The sequence below is a fragment of the Mustela nivalis genome (genome assembly GCF_964662115.1).
Source record: "Mustela nivalis genome assembly, chromosome: 2".
Classification (NCBI taxonomy): Eukaryota; Metazoa; Chordata; class Mammalia; order Carnivora; family Mustelidae; genus Mustela; species Mustela nivalis.
In genome coordinates, this window is record NC_139021.1 from 144,986,032 (window position 1) to 145,001,761 (window position 15,730).

General features: G+C 56.2%; 1 protein-coding gene across 2 annotated transcripts in view; it reads right to left on the reverse strand.

Moving 5' to 3' along the window:
- Nucleotides 1–7,104, reverse strand: part of GRID1 (glutamate ionotropic receptor delta type subunit 1) — a 691,195-nt gene extending 684,091 nt beyond the window's left edge. Inside the window, exons 1-2 of one of the 2 annotated variants that reach the window (XM_082717985.1) lie at nt 4,806–7,091; nt 2,521–2,676 (exon numbers count right to left, since the gene is read on the reverse strand). In XM_082717985.1, the coding sequence (XP_082574111.1) occupies nt 2,521–2,676; nt 4,806–4,884 (235 nt within the window). In that variant the 5' untranslated portion in view covers nt 4,885–7,091. Of the gene's footprint in view, nt 1–2,520; nt 2,677–4,805 lie in introns of both variants that reach the window. The other variant, XM_082717986.1, reaches the window with a different exon arrangement.
- Between the last annotated feature and the right edge of the window lie 8,626 nt (nt 7,105–15,730).

A 15,730-nucleotide genomic window follows, 5' to 3' on the forward strand; every position in this document is an offset into this window, starting at 1 on the left:
AACTGAGCCACCCAGGCGTCCCTGAGACATTTTTCCAATCATAAAAATAGAGAAACTGAGACCCAGAAAAGCAAGCTGTCAACCAGAAAAGACCTCTGGATGGAGCCCCGTGTCTCCAGAACACAGGTGCACTGGGACCTGAAGGTTGAATGGCCCACAGGTGCGTTTCATTTGACTTGTACTGTATTGTTTAAATTGCTTGATTAGTTGACAATAGTTAGAAATCAGGTTTTACATTAAAGTGCAGATTTGGGGCTCCTCTCAAAAAAAAAAAAATGCACATCTATAACATTAGGATTTTAATTCCCAAATGGAAAAATCGTCTAAAGCTATGTAGCAGCTGCTCCTTTTAACAGCATTGACCTCTCCAGACCCCACACTCCAGGCCCTGCAGAGACCAGCTGCCCCGTTGGCCGATGTGTTACCTGCCTGAGACTGTAACCCTGGGCAAGAGCATTATCTTCACTCTCTGGGGACCTGCTGATGGGGGCGCGGGGTGGGAGGGGGAAGTGGCCGGGGTTGGGCATCATGAATGAGCATGGAGTACTCCACAGGGCAGAGGGGAAGTCAAAGGACACAAGGTATGTCAACAGGGGAAGTGGAAGAGCAGAAACGCAGGTGGAAAACACAGGCAGGATCTCCACCACAATGTGAGCCCCTGAGAGCAAGAAACACATGTGTCCACCTGTTTCCTCAACTCCCAAGCACAAAGAATGACTGACCACAGAGCCAAATGATGGAAACAGTGTCAAGGGAGCAGAAGGCACTGTAAAAATTGTGACATGTAAGAGGATAAGTCTGTGTCACCCCCCTGATTCCCAACCCAGGTGGTATTATTCCTGCCTAAGGAGGACCCCACTCTCCATGGCTGGAGCCCACACCAAGCACCCGCAAGGAGGTGGGAGGTGGGGACACACAGAAAAAAAGTTCTGGGGTGGGTCATGTGGGGGCAGGGATCAGACACCAAAGGACAGGGATTCCCCATACCTCAGTGGATATCGGACAACGGACTCTGCCAAGGCTAGAAGTAGCAGACCCCATGATAGGCAACACCAGCCTCACCCCTCTAGCAGCTATTCCAAAAACACACTCAGAACTCCAGGTCTGTACTCCTGCCCCAAGACATCCTTGGGCCTTCAGAGGTCACAGTTGGGCCTTCCCCTCCTCTGCTGCATCCAAGAACAGGAGACTCCCAAAGACCTCCTTCTAGCACAAAGTTCTCCCCAGAAAAAGCTTTGACCTTCTGGACACAGAGCAGAGTCTTCACTGAACCATCCTACCCTTGCAGGTACCCAGGAGCCCAGCAGCCAGCATATAACCCAAAGGCAGCAGAAGGGCTCTGCACTCGGTGGTTAGGAGAATGGGGGTGGGAGATGGAGGAGATGAGATGAGACCTAGAACCCTGAACCAGCCCACTTCCTCCCAATATCCACTGTCCTGTCAGTCCCTCCTGGGAGGAATCCCTGCATCCCCACCAGCTAGGCCCCCTACCCTCAAACTCTGGGGCAAGGGCCTCTGAGTCAACCCAGGAATGCGGGGAGCAAGGCAGAGGAGAGGAAAAGGTACCTGGGCTAGGCAGATGCCCGGAGTGTGGAAAGAGCCCTAAGCCCTGACCAGGAAGGCGGCTGGCAGTATGCGGGAGGAACTCGGGTTCCAGAACCCAGCCTCGAGCCAGGTGACACGGAAGAGGAAGAGAGACAAGGGGGAAAAGAAGCTGCCGCTGCAGCGAACGACCGCGCTGCGCACCTGTTGCCCCCCCAGCCGGTGGGTCCGACCGACCTGACCAGAGCGGAAGCGGAGGCGAAGGCGGCGGCTGGCGCAGCCTCGGACTAGGAATCCCCCGAAGCCGGAATGGCCCAGCTCTTCTCCTTTCCTGGTCAAACAGCGCCCACCTCCGGCTCAGGCGACAGTGCCTCTGCCCGCGGCAGGGACAGCGAGAGAGAAACCAGCTCCTCCAAGCCGGGAGGAGGAGCACGGCACAGACACGCGGGGCCCAGGCACTGACTGGGCGCGGGGCGCGAAATGCCGGGCGTATCCGGTTGCGCTGTGAAAAGGGGAGACCCAGGGCTCGCGCGCCAGGCACTTCTCGCTTGGGGATGAGGAGGGCCCCGGACCTTCGAGGTCAGCAGAGGTGCACCGACGCAGGTACCGGCGCCCAGACACGCCCACCCACAAACACTGGAGAAACAAAGACGGCCCTGAGCCACACATGCCTGCGCGGGCAGCGCGGGGCGCACACAGGCAGCCACCGAGCTAGAAGAGAACCGCTCCAGCCCGCGACACGCCCCGCAAGGAGCCTAGCTTGCGGCGCTCACAAGCTCTCCGCTCCAGCTCCCCGGCGCAGAGCACTCCCGGCGCCACCGCTCGGTGGGTCGGAGAGGACGCGTGCACCATGCGTGGCACCACGGCTGCCCGGGCGCACAGGGGGCTCCGGGCGGCCGAACCCGTCGCAACTCCGTGGGTCTCCACGCTGCCTGGCAGACCGCTGCCCTGTTAGCCTTGGGCGCCGCAGCCGCTCACCTTCCTGCACCGCCTGGAACGGGTTGTTGGCCTCGATGACCTTGATGGAGTAGGTGATCTTCTCGCTCTGCAGGATGTCATCGTTGAGGCTCAGGTCGGATACGGCGAGCTGGAACACCCTGTCGTCCTTGGCCGCGTTCTCCTCGAAGATGGCACCTGGAGGAGAGGAGGGGTCAAGACCTGGCCGAAAGAGGGGCGCTCCCTCCCCACCCCACCCCCACCCTGGTCTTGGCCCTCAGGTCTTGGTGTTGGCAGGTTAGCTGGTTGTCTGGTGGGAGTTTCAGACCGGGGTTTTAGCTTCACAGGCTAGTTTACGGCTTTCTTAGATCAACCAGAACAGGAATGTGTTCCCCACACACAGCGCACTTGTGCACACAGTTGATGTGAGTTACACATGCACATTGCACATGCTGCCAGGTCTTGCAACCAAGCTACCTCATGTTCGGGTCATACCAACACACAACGAACTGAGCCAAGCTGGGTGGCCTCAGGCAGCACCCAAATGCCTTGATACCGCCCCATAAATCCCATCGCAGGAACCAGAAAGTTCCCCCCTGCAGGGCGATGTCCCCATCCCCAATCCCAGAATGTAATTATGACTTCCTTCTGCTCTAAGAGTCCCCCTTTGAGAGAAGCTGATCACGCAGGTCCCAGTGAGTTTGCTGCACCTGCCGACAGGTCAGTCCCAGCCTGGCTCCCTGAGCATCACCTCCTGCTCTCCATCCTCCCAGCTTCTTCTTCCTGTGTGTATGTGCTGGAGAGGAAACTGGACCCTAGACCCCTTGCCGTCAGACCCAGCAGTGCTGAGGAGCTCATAGGATACCGCTCCTGAAAGGGCCTTCTAGAACCGCGAACATCTCCAGGGAAGCCTCCCGCTGGCCCTTTAGGCGCCTTAGCACGGCCTCGGGCGACTCTGCGCTTCCAGCGGAGATCGGTCCGATTCGCCAGAGCCTGGCCCTGCAGCCTGGGCAACTCAGGAGTCCTCCCCCACCCTCGCCAGGCCCCGAGGGTCCCCACGGTCCCAGGGCTGGGCCCGATGATCCCCGGAGCTCAGGACCGGGCAGGAGGAGGGAGGACCCGGTTCCACGTTACACCCAGAGCCGCAATGCTGACCGCAAGACCCGAGCCCCCTCCCCCCGAGTGGGAAGCAGGTTTGGCGCCCGGCCCCGGCGGGGGGGGGGGGGGGGGGGCTGCAGCTCACCAAGCCCAGGCCTAGTCCCTCACCACCCCTCCCCAGCCCCAACCCACCCCACCCCCCATGCCCCGCCTGTCCCATCATCCCTGCCTTCTTACACCTCCCAACCCCCAGTTTCTCTGTGCTAACTGGTCTTTCCCAACTTCCGGAAAGGCGACTGCAGAGGGGCTCCCCCAAAGCTACCGCTCTCAGGCCCCCCAACCCGGCCTAACTTCCTGGGATTCCTCCCCTGTTGCCACTAACTCCCACACACTTCCCCTCCGGGCGCCCCCTCCTCCTTTCCAATATCTCATCTTCTCTCCGGGTTCTCTTCCTCCATCCATCTCTTCCCGCTCAGCGCGCACACACACTCCTCCCCACCCCCCACCGCCCACGCTTCTTCCCCCGGCTCCCACCACCTGGACCGTCTGCCGGCCCCCAAGACTTGGACCACGGGAAACTCTGGGACTGTCCAAGATTGGGCTGCAGTCGCCACAACCAGATACACAAACACCCACACATATACCGAGAGATACACAAACACACCGGGGAAACAGGCAGACACTATGTCCACTCTAACAGGCTGACAGTCGTGCACGCACCAACACAGGCTCAGATGGACACACACATCCCAACGCCCTCTCGCAGTGACACCAACACGGTTCCAGGCGCACACACAGTGATACACGCTGACAACACCCACCCACCCACATTCACACACGGTTCCGGTCGGGCCTCTTTGATCCTGCCCTGCCAACTTGGCGAGACCCAGGGCTGTGTCCGCCCCCTACCCACCGCTGCTCGGAGCACGCCGACGGCCCAGCCGGGGGCGCGGGTCTGGACGCGCGTCCGGCCCCGGGTTCCCCGCAGTCGCGGCCCTAAGTGTCGGCAAAGGCCGCAGGGATTGGAGCCCCAGGGAGCGGCGAAGAGCCCGCGGGAACGCGGCGCGGCCCATGCACAGCTCCTCCGCGGGGCGGCGCGGCGCGGCCCTTCGGGGGAGCACCGCCCGCCGAGCCCCTCGGCCCGGGGAACCGCCAAGTTTGGACGCCGCGCACCCCCCACGCCGCTGGGGCCCCCGCCCAGCCTCGGCCCGACCGCCCGCCGCGCTCACCGATGTGGATGATGGAGTCGGCCCGCACCGACACGCACTGGCATATCCAGGGGAGAAGCCACAGCGTCAGCGCTTCCATGTCCCCCGGGCGCGCGGCTCATCCGCCCGGGCCCGGGGCGAGGCCGAGGGCAGCGCGGAGCGGGGAGGCGCCGGTCCGGGTGCAGTCCCGGGCCGCTCCCCGGGAGAGCCGAGCCCGCCCGTGCGTCTTCTCCCGCGCGCCCGCCCCTGCGCCCTGCGCCCGCCCCAGCCCAGCCCAGCCCAGCCCAGCGCGGTCGGGCTCCCGCTCCGGCTCCGGTGGCGGCTGCGGCGGCGCTGGCAGCCCGAGCCGAGGCCGGTGAGGCGGGGGCGGCCCGCGGCGGCGGCGGCGGCGCTTCCCGCGGCTCGGGCGGCTTCGGAGGCGGCGGAGGCGGTGACGGCGGCGGCCGGGCCGGCGCGGCGGCTCCGGGCTGGCTGTGTGTCTGAGCCCCGGCGAGGAGCGAACTGCGGAGGACGCCCCCTCCCCTCACCCTCCCCCTCGGCTCCGCTCCCCCTCCCCTCCCTGCCCGCCTCCCTCCCCTCCGCCCTCCTCTCGGCCACGTGACTGCGGAGCCTCAGCCTCGCCGCGCGGCGCTCGCCCGCTCGCGGCTCGGAGGGGGCGCCCGGTGCTCCGCGCTCCGGGTCCGGGGGACACTCGGGGGCCGGCATGGCAGCGGGGACCAGCCGAATCAGCGGCGCGCAGAGACTTGGCGGCCCTGGGTCTTGTTCTCCGGGGGCGGGAGGATGGAGAAGGTTCGGCCACCGACTGCCCTCGGGGGATCCCGGAGCGCCCGCCGAGCGTCTCGGGCCATGCACCCAGCCTCAGGCAGAGAGCCCCTAGCTGAGCCTCACTGGGGGTAGCCGAGAGAGAGACGGAGCGGGACGCTGAGCCAGGAGCCGGGATGCAAGGGGAGCCAAAGGGGACCGGACGCGGCCGAGCGTCGCGGAGCAGAACCTGGGCCGCGACTCGAACCCTAGCTAACCGTGCGAACCTCGTTAGGCGCCCATCCCCCGCGCTCAGCCCGGAGTCGGGCAGGAGGCTCGGACTCTGAAGCCTAATTCATGGCCGGAAACCGGCGCAGCCGTGACCGCGGCGCCTGGACGTGAGGAGCCTTCCAAGCGGCCGGCGTACTCAGACTCCCACTCTGCACGGAGCTTTCACGCGCGAGCCCGGGCGGAGAGCCCGCTCCTGGCGGCCAACGCCGAACCGAGGTCTCTCCGCCGCCTGGCGAATGCCTCCGGCCGGCCACCACCAGATGCAGCTTTAACCAGTCGGCTCAAGCCTGGGAGGAGGTGGCAAGCCGGACGCGCAGCTCACGAACCCCCAAGTCCCAGACGGACTGGGATCCACGAGGCATACTCAAGATTTCGGGGATGCAGCTGAGCCTTCCGGGACCCCGATTCCGCGGAAGCTCGGTCTGGGCGCGCCTGGCAGAGCCTCGTGTAAGGGGCCTCTCTAGAAAGCCTGGGAACGTCCCTTGGCTGTAGTCCGCCCGCGGAAAGGTTCCTGCCATTCCTTGCGCTGGGCTTGAGGGACTTGGAAAGGCTTAGCAACAGACCTTGCCTGGAACCCCCTGCGCAGTGGGAGAAGTGGACACCTAAACAGATGATTAGAAGATGTGGCGAGGACCCTGAATGAGCCATGCATGCACTTGGCCAAGCATGGGAGGAAGAGCCAGGGATGGCTTCCTGGAGGAGGTGACAGTTCTAAAAGCTTAGTGGGGTTACCAAGGGAGAAGGAATAGAGGCCTTCAGGCATTTGATGCTGGTTATCCAGCCAAGGCAGGAAGATAAAGAATTTAGTGTGTGTGTGCATGTGTGTTTGTGTCTCAAGCTGCCAACCACGGAGGAGTCATTGACAAATGTTACTTTGGAAAGGTGGGGGAGGTGGCTGTGCAGAGAGGGCCAAGTATAAGCTTGGAGAGCAATGAGGCAACCCTTGCAGTGGCTGATGGGGCTGACTCAGCTGGGGGTGGGGGGCAGCCTGGTGGAGAGGAGAAGCTGGATTGGAGAACAAGCAGGGAACCACTTGAGCAGGCAAGGTGGCTTCCAGGAGGAGGGGGCCCCTGGGCAAGGAGAGAAGAATGACTATGCCCGCAGGAGACTGGGCTTGGGAGCTGGGTATAGTGCCCATATAAATGCACTTCCTCAAGAAAATTTATCTTTAGGGCCTTGAGTCATAAAATATGCCTCCCAGTCTCTCCAAAACCCCTCCCCATCCTCATTCTCTCAAAATCCCACCATTCATTGACCAAAAAGTTATAGAAAGAGAAACAAAGGGTAGATTTTTTTTTTTTTTTTATGTAACAATTTGGTTCCTATGGGACTGCCTCTACCTTGTAAAGATAGTGGGTGTGATCTCCAATAGGGGCTCAAATCTGAGGTCAAGAGTCATAGGGTCTGGGATCACCAAACTCACTTGTTTGGGCCTCTGCAGTGTGTTGGTAAAATATGTCACGTTTCTAACTTAGAAGTTTTCTTGATGTATGTTGTGCTAAGGCAGAGCTAGCATGATTGCAGCAGGACAATCCTCAAGACCCCCCCAAAAAATATTAAGAAAACAACCTACCAACCCATACAGTTTTGTTTTTTGTTTTTGTTTTTGTTTTTTAGATTGTGTTTACTTATTTATTTGACAGAGAGAGACACAGTGAGAGAGGGAACACATGCAGGGGGAGAGGGAGAAGCAGGCTTCCTGCTGAGCAGGGAGCCTGATGCAGGGCTCAATCCCAGGACCCTGGGATTAGGACCTGAGCCAAAGGCAGACGCTTAACGACTGAGCCACCCAAGCACCCCCAACTCATAGAGTTTGAAGAGACTTCTACTAGTTTGCAGTTTGGATGATGATAAGGTCCCTCTGGTTTGGGACCTGAGGGTTGTGACTCCAGTTGGAATCCCCTGGAAGCTATTGGCCCTGGGCAATATCCCCTCCTGTCCTAGGTATTCCCTTCCCCTTATACTTCCCACAGCATGGGTTCCTTCACCATCCCTGATGCTCGTCTTCTGGTGCTCAAACTCCTACACTACCAAGCTGGCTTTCACAGCCAGACTAGAATGGCCTGGGTTGCGTTTGCCTGGCCACAAGGGGTATTCTGCATAGGTCACATTTCTCCTGGAGCTGGGAGGCAGACCCAGAGATCACTTGTCCCTGTGCACACCCACCTCTAGGCAAGACTTTTAATCTTCTCTGCCACCCGAAGTTGGGATTGTCGGGTTCCAGGAACACTGGCTATTATGGGGCTATATCAGGCTCATCAAACTCTTAATTACTTATTGATCCCTACCAGCCCAGTCCCTTTAAACCCTGATAACCTCTGGAACTGCAAAAGCTGCCTCCCCCAAACGAGGCTCCTGGGGAAGCAACTTTACCTCATGAGCAAGTTCACCCCTACTGTGATAACTTGGCTGAAGAAGATAGATTGGCAAACTTGGGTCATATGACGCATACCCATTTCACAGAGGGGAAAACAGGCTCAGTGAGAGGAGTAACTGACTCACCCAAGGCACCAGGCCAGTTGCTGGCAGACCCAGGACTCAGTCTTTTTGGTTTGCTCCTAACTACACAAGGATATGTTCACAGATATTAAAACTGAGTCCAAAAAAAAAATCCTTTTGCACAGAGTTCAGCCAGTAGAGGTGACTGCTTTTACTAAAAAGATCTCTTGCTATACTGATTCTAACTACATTTCTTTAGCATTTGCCACATGTGGGCACTGTGCCTGGCCCCCTACATCTTACCTATGAGGTAGCACTCCCATTTTTGCATGCAAGGAAATAAAGAAGGATGCAAAAGTTTACTGCTGAAGCTACAGATGACCTGTCAAGGCAAAGAGAAAGGCCACAGTGATCCACTAGGAAGCCACAATCATCGTAACTTAAAGCTTTGGCATTCCAGAAAAGCAGACCTCTCCCTTCTCAGCTACCTTCTTTCTCACCCCAGCTAAAAACTGTACAAAAGAAGGGCCAGCTGGAATCCTGACTCTCCCAGGTGCCTCTCCCTGGCACAATCCCTAAGAAGCTGCCTGTTTTGTGTGGGTCCACCACTGCCCAACCCCCGCAGAGGTGCCCTTGCCCAATCAGGTTTCCTTCTAGAGAGCCCCCAGATGGCATGGGATGCTGTACCCTGAAAAACTGCCTTCCACTCTCGCTCCAGCATGGAGCCCACCTGGGGTTTCAAAGACAGTTCAGCCTAGGTCCTCCCAGAAGCTTACTGCTGGCAAGAAAGACCAAGGCCCGGCCATTCTCTGCAGGCTTTGGCACAGAAGACAAGGTCTCCCAAGTACACTAGAAGGAGGCCAACCCAAGTACTGAGGTCATCTCCCCGGGGTGGGGCCAGCCAGCATCTTAAAGGACCAGGCTTAGACCCCTGCAGCCTGAGTTCCAGGCTGGGCCCTACCCGTGCACTCCAGGAAACCCACTCTCTGTCAAGATTCTGAGCTCAGAAATCCTCACTGCCCCCTGGCCCCTCTTAATCCACTGGGTTTTTCTTTTTTAAAAAAACACCCTGGGTGCCTGGGTGGCTCAGTGTGTTAAGCCTCTGCTTTCGGCTCAGGTCATGATCTGAAGGTCCTGGGTCCAAGCCCTACATCAGGCCCTCTGCTCAGCGGGGAGCCTGCTTCCCCCTCTCTCTCTGCCTACTTGTGATCTCTGTCTGTCAAGTAAATAAATGTTTAAAAATCTTTAAAAAAAAAACCTTTATTTATTGCTTATCCCCCCCTTCCCTCCATTGTGCCTTTGCCCCCCCATTATGTATCAATTGTCCATCTCTCCTTTGTCTTCCTTGCCCCTTCTTGCCTACCTCTCTCATTTCATTTTCACTATTTTTCAGCTGGTATTTATTTTATTTGATCTCCTTTTATATTACCATATTTTTTATTTTATTTTTACTCTTGGGTAGCCTCATGGGTTTTTACTTTCAATTTCCCAAGCTGGCAATCTTTTGCATCTCTCATTTTATTATCTGAGCCTTCTATGCATTTGGTCTGTGGTTTTCCTGAGGTAGAGGGTGGGGGAGTGCAGCCACCAAGCAGGACCCACTGGTGTGCCCCCAGACTCCCCCATACTCAGCTGCTGCACCTTCTCCAGGTACTGTCACTGCCCCACTGCCGATGGCACGGTGCAGGTGCCCGTAGCTGGCAGCTGGCGTAGGGGAGGTCTTCACTTGCTGGAGCCCTGCCCCGTGAGGAAGAAGAAAACCATACACAGTATGTCCTCCCCTTATTTTTGCAGGGTAAGGACCCCTCTTTATCCCCATTATACAGTCAGGAAACCAGGGCCCAGATGAGTGTGCTCAGTCTACCTAAAATCAAGGTAGTCCAAAGAGTTACCTGTGTAAAAAGTTGCTTCTTTTAAAAGAAAAATCTGGACCACAGAGGTCTGGTCCCTGGACCCAGGCTCTCCAAGCAGGGTAGGGTAGCAGAACCAAACACCAGCTCAGGCCCATGTGGGACTCTCAGACTGACACCCAGGGATCCCCTTGGCCCCTTGAGGCCAGCAGGGTCCATCCTTTCCTTAGGCCCCTCAGAAGCTCAGACAAGGCAAGGCAAAATCTGCACCAAGGCATTACCTCCTGCCAAGGGAGAGCAAAGGGAAGGAAGGCAGACTCCCAGGAAGGATCCCTGTGACCTGTCACGTTAGTCCCAGGCCTTGGGGCAGCCTGACGCCCAAGCTCCTCCCAAGCACTGGTCCCCCAGGTGTGCGTCCACAGCCCAGACCTAGATGCTTCCTCAGAGGAGGCTTAGGGCCTCTGGGGCTCTAGACCCACCCCACTTTCTACATCTTGCCTATGGGTGCTCTGTCCACTGTGTGTGAGGAAAGCATTCTGCAGCTGAGAGTCTAAGTGTGAAAACCACCAGCCAGGAAGTCTCTCCCTGAGCACAAAGCCCCTGCCATGTTGCTGTTGGAATCCCTGCTTCCCAGCTCCGAGGCCTGGGGAGGCATTCCCCTTCTTTCCCCAGGCCCTGAGCCCTGGTTCTTCTATATTTGGGGAAGCTCCCGATTCCTCAGGTGGGACCAAGCAGCATGGAAGAACCCCCTGGCCTGTCTGTCCATACCGCGAGTCAAGCTCATCCTTTCATCAGCCACTGTCCAGGGTTCCAGGTCCAGAATATGGAGATCCACAGATGCCCCTCACCCCTCCCGTCACTGCTCAGGGCTCCTCCTGCCGCTGTCCTCTGCTACAGTGAGCTCCATGCAGGTGGGGCTGAGACCATGAGCTGAGTTAAGGAAAAAGGTACACATTTCAAGCAGAGAGAACAGCAAGAGGGAAAGAGTAGAGGAAGAAGCATATAAGAAATGCAGAGGGGAGAGGAACATGAAGGAGGAGATGGTGGATTGTCACAGTGGCCCTGATGGGAGACACTAAGGCCAGCCTCACTTGTTCCCAGACACATCTCTGTAGAGCAGCACCCTGGGGTGACTCCATGGCCAGAAATGTGCCAACTACTGTGTCTTCAGTGGACATGCTGGGGAAGCCAGAAGGCCACTGATCTGCACTGGAGAGTCAGGACTGAGGGGTGAGTGAGGCCCTTGTCTCCCTGGCTGCCAGGGAGCTCACAGGAAGTTCTTCAATCCTGGCTCTGCAAAGGACACGCTGTGTCAGTCATATGTCCTCTTGAGGGATAGGGCTGCAGGTGTTCACAGATGTGAGGCTCCCTAGACCCCTGTCCTGGCCTGTTCCGCATCTGCGATGGGGTCCCCAAGTATCAACCTACACCCAGGTTGGGAGACTGGGAGCTACACAGCGAAGGCCCCAGCCACTTTGTTAAATGAATATGAGAGGCCCACCCTCATCCCACCTCATCCCATCCTAAGCCAGGTACAGCCCAGCAGTTCCCACCCACCTGGGCCTGCTGTCTTTCAGAGCTGGGACCCCCATTTTTCCCTGGGGAGCAGGGATTAGGGAAAATGCATCTGCCTGGAGCCCTGGTTCATCTGGCAGATAAGCCCTTCCCCCAACCCAGGCATCCTGCTAGAAACAACCCCTAGCAGATCAGATCACCCTGCTTATGGACACACCTATTTCCACGAGGAGGTTTTCTGGCCTGTAAACCTCTTCTTTTATCCAGAGATGAAATGAAATTGTGATTGATTTTTTCCTAGTCTGGTTGTCATGATGCATTTAGCACCCTGTAAATCCGAAGGATGAAGGTGCTACCTCCCAGGGATGTTCCTGGGGACTTGGCTTGGAGCAGGGGCTGCCCAGTATGACTCTGGATGAGACAGGGAGATGGCCCGGGTCCTGGATCCACAGCTAATGTGCTGTGCCACCTTGGGCAAGGTCCCTAACTTCCCAGAGACTCATCTAGAAAATAGAGAGCCCCAGGGTTTGGGCGGGGAAACAAGAGAGGGAGTAGGAGGGTGCAGAAGCCCCAGGGGGAGGCTCCCAGGGGAAGAAGGGAGAATGCATGTGTCTATGTGTCTAACACTTGCCACATTCCAGGCCTTGGCACATCACCACCACACAGAGGGGTGCCTACCATGCAAGAAGGAGAGGCAGGTAGAGATGGGGACAAGGATCTGCAGATCAGAGGCCCTCCGGTCTATGCCTCCCAGGTGCTCTTTAAATGTCTCCAGGATCAGGACAGGTGGATGGTAAAAGAGGGGGAAGGAGAAGATGCCTTAAGAGATGAGAACAGCCCTTGAGGTCAGAGGGGCAGGGCAGGGCTCAATCACAGAGAGGCCCAGTCCTTCTGCTTATGTTGGTGATCATCACCAGACTTTGTGAGAACGTGCTTCTCATCCCCAATCTACAGATGAGATCACTGAGGCTCAGAGCAGTAAAGTGACTGGACAGTGAATGAATGGCTGTGATAGGCTGAAAAGGTATCCACATTCTAATCCTCAGAATCTGTAAATGTGACCTTCTTTGGAAAAAGTGTCTTTGCAGGTCTGATTAAGTTAAGGACTCAAGGGGAGGAGATTGTCCTGGATTGTCTGGGTGGACACTAACTGCCATCACAAGAGTCTTTATAAGAGAGAGACAGAGGAAGACACAGACTGAAGAGCGACAAGTGGGGAGGCTAGGGCAGGCCAGCAAGGCAGCCAGCGGGATGGAGCAGCCGTCACTGGGGCAGCCACAGACCTTCACTGCACTGCCTGTTCTCTGAGCTGCCCTCGTGGGAGGGGGCCCACAAACCAAAGGTCAGGGATGGAAGTGGGGGGGGGGGGAGGCCTCAGGGGCCCAGCTGCTGCTGCCTCACTCTGTTCTCGCATCCCCTGCAGCAATCCACCCCACCCTAGTTCTTACAACATAAAGAGCCCTTTTCTTCTCTATGCAAAGCTTGTTTTAGTGTCTGGTTTGACTTAGAAAATGCCAGAACACACGGAGAAGAACAGTACAGTCACTCAAAACCACACCACCTCTGTGTTCTTCCGCACCTTCCTTCAGCTAGGGGCAGGGGTGTGACTCCTCCTGACCTAGGCGACACTGGCTGGAGCTCAGCTCCTGGGTAATAAAAACACCTCCGGAGGAGAAAGATTTTGCTCTCCCCGCCCCCCACCCCCAACCTGGAATGTGGATGGGAGATCCAGAACACAGGCTGCCATCTTCTGATCTTAAGAAGCCACATGTGGGACTGACAGCCCACCCCAGGAGGGCAGAGCCATCAGATTAAAATAGTAGACTTTCCCAGCTTCCGACACCTGAGACAGTTAAGCTTTCCACCACTTGAGCTACTGCAGTAAAGTTTCCAGTTATTCGTAACACAAATCATTACTGATACCGCGAACCAAACATTGCCATTGTTGACATCATGGTATTTTTTCCCTGTGCTTTTTTCTATTCAGATTTTTTTTTTTTTAAATAAAAGCAGACAAAAGTACCACTATTGGAAATCTTAATTTTTGCTTAGTTTACCTTGTTTATATTTGTATTCTCAGTATCTAGAACAATGTCTGGCGTGTCTGGATATTCAATAAATGTTAGTTAAATCCATGAATTAATGAGTGAACAAACATTCTAATATGAGCACTTCCCCCTAACATGCAACTTTTTTCTGAAAACATGATTTTTTTTAAAAGAATGTATTCATTTACTTGACAGAGAGAGAGAGGGAGAGGTTAAGCAGGGGGATGGGCAGGGAGACAGAGAGGGAGAAGAAGCAGTCTCCCTACAGAATAAGGAGCCCAATGTGGGGCTCCATCCCAGGACCCTGGGATCATGACCTGAGCTGAAGGAAGATGCTTAACTGACTGAGCCACCCAGACACCTGAAAACATGATTTTTAATGGCTGATTGCAGTTCTATTTCACGGATCTTTCATACTTTATTTAACCAGTCACTTGCAGTTGGACATTTTTTCCCACTTTTACCATTATAAACATTGCAACTGTAAAAATACTTATACAGATATATCTAGCTTTTATGCAATTATTTTTTAGGATGAATGCCTAGAAAGGTTATGCATAATTTAAATCTCTTAATATGTATTTCCAAAATTGCCCTCAAAACCCATTTTTAAAAACCAACTTACATTTCCATGAACAATTCATGAAAATGTTTCTCTGTACCTTCACAACACTAGGCATTGTTAATTTCTAATGTTTTGCTCATTTGGCAAGTGAAAAGTTGTGTCTTTTCTGTGTGAAAAATCATCTTAATGAGCGTTTCCTGATCACTGGAGTCACTGAGTGTTCTTTGCCAGTTTGTGGCTCTTCGAAAGGTCTTTTCCTGTCCCAGGTTCCTAAAGAAGGTGAACTGTTAGAGGTGTGTGACCATAGATGGTGGGAGAAGAGGTCCCCTCCACCAGTGTTCAAGTCCCCTCAGGAATTATGGAGAAAGGCAGCCAAGGGCTAGACCCCTGGAATCCTTGAGACTCCAGAATGGGAGCCATTCACCCAACACCTTCCTTTACTCATGCCAGACCACTCCTGTGGTTCACTACTAAGGCCTGTGGCGGGGCAGACAGGAGTCCTGGTGTGAGGTCCTGAGCCTGGCACAGTCAGGGACAGGACTGCTGTTGGGGGCTGACAGGGGCCAAGGGAATCTGATGCCAGGCCCTGAGAGACTTAGGAGGCTGCTAAGATCTTCTGAGAAGCATAAGCTGGGTTAGAAGATGGGCAGAGGAGCATTCCAGGAAGCACAAGCAAAGACGCTGTGCAGGTTCAAGAGTGGCCTGTGCTGATGTCCAGATCAGCACTCTCTTGGGGACCACACAGCCAGCCACAGACTGAAGCAGAAGCCAATGTATACAGGCCACACTCTCCCTGGCCACACTCTCCCTTGATTGGTCACACTTGCCAGATAACTCTGGGCCTGATGCCCGCCATCTACTCCCTAAGGAAAGCCATGGTGGAGGTTAAAACATCTCCTGCCCATTTCTCTGGACCGGGCCTGGGCCAACCCCTGCGACGCTGCGCGGTTATTCCCATTCCACAGATGGGAGATGGTCCACGGGGTCAAGAGCACGTTGGAGCGCCTCCACGTTGCACAGGGGCAGAGGAAGAAGCAAATACGTCGCGAGGGCAAATAGCCTCGCGGAGGGGGAGGCAGGACACCAGGCAGGAAGAAGAGCCCGGGCTGGTAGAGACCACAGTATCTGCGCTCCCCTAAATGCGGTGCAGAAACAGAGGGGTCGGTCCGCCCTCCCAGCTTCCCAGGTGGGACCTACTGCGCCGCCCGGAGGCAGCTGTGGTGCAATGCTGCCCCCTGCCGGCGTCAGGGGGACACGCCTGGCTGCAACCCGCAGGAGGCGGCAGGAGAGACGGGCGGTGGGGGGGGGGGGCTGGCTTAGGCTTAGGCGTATAGGTGCTTTGAGCTGGAAAGGAAGAGCAGGGGGCAACTGGGCTGTTGGTAGGAAGCTAGACAGCTCCTAGTCTCATTGAACATAACAATAATCGCTAACATTTACTATGATCCAGGCACTGTTCTGATACTTTACACAGAATTCAAAAAAATGACCTGGGTCCCG